General features: G+C 36.7%; 1 protein-coding gene across 2 annotated transcripts in view; it reads right to left on the bottom strand.

Moving 5' to 3' along the window:
- Mps1 (Monopolar spindle 1) overlaps window positions 1-7,370 on the bottom strand; it is an 11,428-nt gene continuing 4,058 nt past the window's right edge. For both annotated transcript variants that reach the window (XM_070130821.1, XM_070130823.1), the window contains exons 2-10: window positions 6,915-7,008; window positions 6,700-6,793; window positions 4,954-6,375; window positions 4,566-4,714; window positions 4,127-4,293; window positions 2,709-2,833; window positions 2,386-2,481; window positions 995-1,345; window positions 1-561 (exon numbers count right to left, since the gene is read on the bottom strand). In XM_070130821.1, the coding sequence (XP_069986922.1) occupies window positions 517-561; window positions 995-1,345; window positions 2,386-2,481; window positions 2,709-2,833; window positions 4,127-4,293; window positions 4,566-4,714; window positions 4,954-6,375; window positions 6,700-6,793; window positions 6,915-6,988 (2,523 nt within the window). In that variant the 5' untranslated portion in view covers window positions 6,989-7,008 and the 3' untranslated portion in view covers window positions 1-516. The remainder of the gene's footprint in view (window positions 562-994; window positions 1,346-2,385; window positions 2,482-2,708; window positions 2,834-4,126; window positions 4,294-4,565; window positions 4,715-4,953; window positions 6,376-6,699; window positions 6,794-6,914; window positions 7,009-7,370) is intronic.

The following is a 7,370-nucleotide window of genomic DNA, read 5'->3' as shown; positions in this document are numbered from 1 at the left end:
TAAAGTTATATCATTTATACAGAAGGTGAAATTGCATTTATTGTATCAAGAAAATATTCCCTTTTCTTTTAACAGAATATTTAATTTTGTTCACATGGAAGATATATATAATTACCTACATTTTATTAACAAACAGCTTAAAATGAATACTCTAATCTGGCTTCCAAAGAATCTGAATATTCCCGTTTGTTTTTGCTATCAGAGAGCATAAAAATTCACAAAGACCTGCTCTATGTCATTTCTAGTGACAGTACACAAAAATGAAACTATCTTAATAAAGCAAATTATCATATTTCAAAGCTGCTGCTGGTTTTTCCCTTCAACCTAAAGTACATTCATAATATGGCTGATAAGCAACTCTTTACTTTCTACTCTAGTCCATAATAGTAAATAAAAAGACCTAAAACTCTGTAAAAAAATTATCTGAATATATATATACATACATCACTTCCAGGTTATATATTTGTGTTAGCATATTTACAGAATATTGGTGGGAAACTCCTCCAGTATATATATTTAGAACTCTGGCTTGGAATCTGACGACTGCATCTGTTGCATCATCTGAAAAAGACAAATATATAATAATAATAATAATAAAATATATAATAATAATAATGATAATGAAGAAAATATATAATAATGATAATGATAATAAATGATAATGATGATAATAATGATAATGATAATTATAACAATAATCATAATAATTATAATAATAATAATAATTTTTATGGACCTGTTTCTATAACTTCATCCACATAATCCCATATATGCACAACTTGTGACATATTAAAAAAATCTCTTGATAAAATAAGTTGAAAGCATTATTCTACATAACAGATTATTCTCTCTCATCTTATACGTTGTTTATAATCTGAATTTAATCTACACTTTAACACAAATTACCTCTGATTAAAAGAATAATTTGAAAAATAATGATGTAAAAAGGCTGATAAAAAAAATATAATAATAATCCAAAAATTCACCAACTTACCGAAGTTATTTTACTTAAGCTATTGGGGGTGAGCTGCGACAGCTGCTGTAGCATGGACTTGAGATGTGGTTCCTTTTGTGGGGTTTCACCCTCTCCTGGTTTGGCTGTTAGATATGGGTGTTCTAACAACTCTGAGATGCTAGGACGTTTTCGCTGATCAAATTGCAAGCACAGCTGCAACACCTCTAACAACATTTTATTCTCAATTTCGGGGAAGTTTACTTTCGTATTAGGATCAGAGATTGCCGACAGCTTTTGCAGGGGGTTGCTTATATGCTGGAAGGGTGTACGGCCATATACCAGATTATACAAGATGCAACCTAATGACCAAACATCAGACTTCACACCAATCTGAAAAGAAAGAATAATATCAGTAAGTCAGTAAACGAGTAAAAGAGAAAGAGAGAAAGAAAGAGAAAGGGAAAAAGGGAAAAAGGGAAAAAGGGGGGATGGGGGGATGGGGGGATGGGGGGAAGGGAGGGAGGGAGAGGGGGGGGGGGAGAGAGAGAGAGAGAGAGAGAGAGAGAGAGAGAGAGAGAGAGAGAGAGAGAGAGAGAGAGAGAGAGAGAGAGAGAGAGAGAGAGAGAGAGAGAGAGAGAGAATATATATATGAGGGGGAGGAGGGGATGCACAGAGGGAGGGAAAAATAAAGATATTAACCATAAATTGCACTTTTACATTTTCTGGCATCCTTGTCTCATGTCTTTCCAATTTTAGAGCAATGTATAAGAAAATTTGTATACATGTTACATATGTGATACATGTGATATAAAGTGAAGGACAAAAATTCATGTTTTTCTATAATACTTCTAGCACATATACTCTATAAAGCAATTCATAAGCCAGTATGCACACTATACTACAAATGCAATCCATTACAACTTTAAAGAACAAAAAATATAGGTAAACCACAAAATAAGAAATGCTAAAATTAAACTACACAGAACAATGAATTACTGAAAACCAGTAGGATGAAACAAACATTAAGTGCTACATGGTCTCTTGCTTTGACAAAATCCTCATCCTGGAAGCCCAGTAGGATAGGCATCGTAGTCTGCCCACCACAACCTATCCACATCATATCAGTACTCTTATAATATGAGGAAGAAATAAATCAACAGCCTTGGGGCCTCTCATCCAAGAGGTTAGCACTTTGCACCCCGCCCAGGCACGTGAAATTGCAATTGCCACCTGGAGGTTAATGCTGTGGCTGGGCACCACTGGGTAAAGGCTAAGCTTAGGCAAGTTAGCACCAGCTAACACACTCTAAACAAGCCAATACTAGTTGGCTCAGCCTGGGCTCTCTTTCTAGGCATAGCATGGGTGAGGCTTAGCTTTGCATATCTGGCTTATCCTTCAGAAAACAATAACATTAAAAGAGAATCAAATACCTTAATAGTTGGACGGTCCCCAGAACGACCATTGATGATTGGGCCTGAATGCACATCCATCAAACTCTCTGGACTCATATAATTAAAGGTTCCAGCCTGAAAGAGCAAGTGGAGTCAACATAAGTATTTGTGTAATTTTCATATATAAAAATTTGTATATTTATATTTATATGCTTGTGTGTTGTGTTGAAACTGCCCTACAAGTGTCACAATTTTTTTTTATGTGTAGTTGTCTTTGAAACTATTGCATTACTGTGAAAATATTATTTTAACACCATGTTCCTTGTACATATCTGGTTTGTGCTTGAGTAATAATGCCTTACCTGACTATCCTTAATCACACTAGTCATGTCTTGCTGAATGGAGGATGCAATGCCAAAGTCAATCAGCTTAACAGTCTCATTAACAAGCAGAAAGTTGGCAGGCTTAAGGTCCGAGTGAATGATACCTGGAAACAAAAATATTGTGGACATCAACACAAGTTGATACATCCAAAAGAATGCCCTAGAGTAGCAATTCACGTCCAACATTTACCAGCATATGGCATATGATCTAAGTAGGTTACAGCACATTTATATCTACAGGCCTATCTAAAAGTTTTCTATTGTACTTAGTAATTTTGTAATTTCACACCTTTGCCATATATCTTTAGTAATTACTTACACTCCAGTGAACACAAAGCTGGTGGCAACAGTATGTTAAATACACCTTAAAGGTCCACTGTGTGACCCTTAGGTGATTGTAATCAAACGTGTCACATTCTTTTATCTTTTAATATAGGCTAACCACTGGTCTTGGCTTATTACCAAACCTTAAACTTTTGTATATGATGGACAGGTCAAAATCAAAATATATCTACTACATATAGGATGTAAAAATATTTAGTCAACTTCTTGGATCAGGGTGACACGACCATCACGTCATAAAAATATTTGGATGAGGGCCATTGACAGGAATATGCCATAATGAAAAAATCTGACTGAGGTTTTGGGTGGCAGCCATATGCCATCATGAGAATTTCCTCTGAAGGCAATGGTGACAGGAAAGGTCTTGGAGGGTGATTAGACTCAATAGGCATTTAGGAAGGGGCTCTTGCATTGCTTCCATCAGGAAATGAGTGTGGAATGCACTGTCCTTGAGCCATCACTGAAAAAGCATCAGCTCCAGAGAGAACATTCTTTACTCTATCATCAACCCCACCTCTATTCTTAACATACTATGTATAAAATTCAAATTATCATAACATATGGCATATACACCTATGAAAAATCTCTATTCCCCCATTTTCTTGGTACCCCCACTTCCCTGAAGGAATCATATGAATGTGTCCTATCACTGGAAACACCTTTGCAAATTGTTCACGCACTCTCTCCTCTCCCTGTTCCTCTTTGTCTGTCTCTGTCTATCTCTCTAACATTTTCCCAATTTCATACGATTACAAAAAAGTTCTGGGATATGTGAGCACAAGACAAAGCATATTTTGTGCGTCAGTTTTATCTTAACAAATCTTCAGACCAAAATTGGCTTCGCTCAAATATGATGGCTGTGGCTGGGTAGCAAGGGGAGGTCAAGAAACTGGCTTCTCAATGTAAACTTTGGATTTAACAAAGCTTTTTCTTTTAATTCTATCAGGTCATTAGATTGTAGGTCAATTATTCTTACAATTAAAGTAAATCAATAACTGAAAATTAGCCAGTAAATATTATATTACATAAAATGCAGACATGAACTAAACACTAACCTTCTTGGTGGATCGCCTGTACAGCCAACAGCATGCCCTGCCAGTAATGCTGGATTGTAAATGGCGAGATCGGTTTGGCATTTTTACCTCGAGCGCTATTCAAGATAGATGCCAGGTCCCTGTTTCCTTTTTCCATTACCAATTTGAGGTAAATATCAGTAAGTTCACTGAAAAAAAAAGGTAAACAATTTTATAAGGGTATTTAATCGAACAATATTCTCAAAATCTGTAATAAGTTCTACCTTCACTGATTCCTATGGGCACCAGAAATTACACCATATGTATATGGCTTGCAACAGCCTCATTCAATTAACCAGCCTAATGTATTCCATACACATTCCAAATAAGAGAGAGTTTACTGAACTCTTTTTAAGATAAGGAGAGACAACTGGGAGAATATTTATTGGTTACTCTATAACCAAGAACATTTCATACTTACTAGTCATACAGCTGAATAACCTTATCAGACCACTGCAGTCTGTTGAGTATATCTATTTCATTCTTGTATGAGTGAAGAGTAGCTTCATCTACACCCTCAAGCTCAACAAGTTTAATTGCCTTCACTTTACGTGTTTCAAGATCCAGTACCTGTATAAAAATCAATTACATCATTTAAACATTACAAAAATATATGAATATACAGGAAAAGGAATCATCTCTGGTACATTAGACATGAGGTAATCGAAAAATAAAAAATCAAAATATCCTGCAAAATCAGTTTTGAAGATATATATATATAAAACCTCAGTTTCTATATACACCTTGATTCCACTTTCTTTCAGAATAGCTACTAATTATATTCAAGTTATGAAGTGTCATAATCCTACCTCATACACTTTACTGGATCCGCCTCTCCCAACAAGTCCGAGTTTCAGATATTCCTGATCATTGACGACAATGTGATCCATCTGCTGAAGCTTTTGCTTGGTCGGGGGAGTTGGGGGCATTGCTCTCAGCATCTGGCCGGATGGTGTTTGGAACTGCCTAGACTGTGTTCTGTTGATGACTGGGGTTTCCTTGAACTTCATCTCTCCTGTGGCAGAGGGACTTTTATTCTTTGTGGTGGTTCCTTGAGGCGCTGGCTGGTTGGTCTGTGGAACTTTTGATATTTTTGGTTGTCTGTATTCATCTGCAGTACTGGAATGAGATGACAGTGCAGACTGGGCTGCATTATGGTGCACCTGGGAAACAACACTTTGTTGTGGCACTGCTGAGGAATGCTTTGCATGCGCTAAATCCGCACTGTCTTTGGCTAGTCCTGCACGTGCGCTGATCTCTTCACTGCTTACATTCCTGTGAGCAACTACTGGCACTTCCTTGTTTTGCTGAGCTTCTGACTTCTGGCTTAATTCACTAAATCTTGTAGTAGATACTGGTCTAGGTGTTGCTGTTACACTTGACGTCAAGAAAGCTTTTTGGGATGGAGCTGAACTCTGTGTCCCACGTCCAGAGGCAGAATCCGGAGAAACCTTCGAGTGTGAACTAGAGAGTGGCACGGTGGTCTGTGGAACAGTTTTTTGATTTGGTGTTTGACTGCACTTAGGAAATAAGGACTTCTGTGAGAGATTCAACTGATCAGAATTTTTAACCACTTTTGTATCAATGCTTTTTAAAAAGTGATCGCTTTTCAATGGATCCTTCTGAGAGACAACGGGTTTGCTGTCACAAAAAATGTCCCTTTCCAGCAATGCCTTCACTGTCTCTCCTGTGTTACTAACTTCAAAAGAATACTCTTTTGCAGCTTTTGCTCCGCCCAGATTAAAATCATCTGCAAGCAAACTTTGGAATTTTGTATTTTGCATATCCTTGCCTCTCTCTAAGGGTTTTATTTGTTGGTTTTTGAACACTGATTCTAAAGTATTACTGCATTTTCCCTCCAAAGTGTGACAACTTAAGATTGGGTTCGTATTTTCTTTATTGGCATGTTTACTCTGGGGCATTTCAGAAAAGTTCATTTGTCTACTTGCAGCAGGCTTCACTGTCTCTGCAGCTGTCACTCCAACGGCAGCTTTGAAACTACTTTTGTCCCTCATTTCTGGGGTAGAAACAGAGCGCAATATTTTGCTAGAGGACATTGATAAATGATGTCTACCAAAGTTATTGGGATTTAACCTTTCTCTATTCTGTGGTGAGACTCTTCCCGAGATTTCTTTTGGTTTTAGTTCTCCTATATTCACTTGAGCACTACTGCCTTCATCAGAATTTGTCTTCTTCCCATGTAGCAATGACTGAAGTTCTTCCGTTTTTGTCTGCATTTAAAAATGTAAATTAGAATACAAAACTACTAGGTATATTCATTTCTCTTTAAATCCAGTGCACAAGTCTTGAATAAATGGAAAATTTCATGATATTTTAATAGTCAGGATTGATGTTTGGAATAATTATGTAGAAGCCAACTGTTAAAAAAATATGTCTTGTAGCAATTACAAGTTCATGTACTGAAGAAGAAAACAAAAACAAAAAACAAGAGGAGGAAAGAATAAGAAAGAAGAAATAGAAAAGAAACAGAATAAGAATAATTAGATAAAGAAACTGAAGAAAAAGGGGTTACACTAAAGCAATAAAATGCATACCCGTGGAAAGTCATCCCTGCTTGGCTCTTTGACATGAAACGTTGTTCTCCGTGGCGGAAGTGGTGGCAGGGATAATTTGATTTTCCCAAACTTGCTGTTGATATAATAAACAAATCAATCTTTCCAATCATATAACAAACTGACAAAAAATCTGTCATGTGACCTTCTAATAATGAAAAGTACTTGATATAATTACAATTACTATAATTACATACCTCTTACTCTTGAGCACTGAGGACAGGACATCTTCCACAGTTGGTCCTTCATCCCACTTCTCCTCCTCCTCCATTTTGAAGATTTTTCAAAAAGCTGTAATAGACAAAAATAATGTGAGTACATACATACATGCACACCCCTGAACACAGAGGCAAAGAAATCAAGAACTACACGGCACCAGAGTAGCTCCTTCTCCTACTTCCACATCATGTACCCTCTGTCTACCATTCACCCCAAGCAAAATGTTCTGTCCACAAACAAGATGTTACACACATTAGCTTGCGTTAATACATGTACAGTACATACTGTATAAAGGTTTCTTAGTAGTACACATGTGGATTTCATGTAACTACTGGGATTGGAACATAATCCCAGCTTAAAATATGCAGTGAGTGTATAGTAACAGCTAATATATTACTGTATATATTACTCCATAAGGGAGGGAGGGAGATAGG

The sequence above is a fragment of the Penaeus vannamei genome, chromosome 15, assembly GCF_042767895.1.
Source record: "Penaeus vannamei isolate JL-2024 chromosome 15, ASM4276789v1, whole genome shotgun sequence".
NCBI classification, from domain to species: Eukaryota; Metazoa; Arthropoda; class Malacostraca; order Decapoda; family Penaeidae; genus Penaeus; species Penaeus vannamei.
This window is presented reverse-complemented; position numbering and strand designations above follow the sequence as displayed.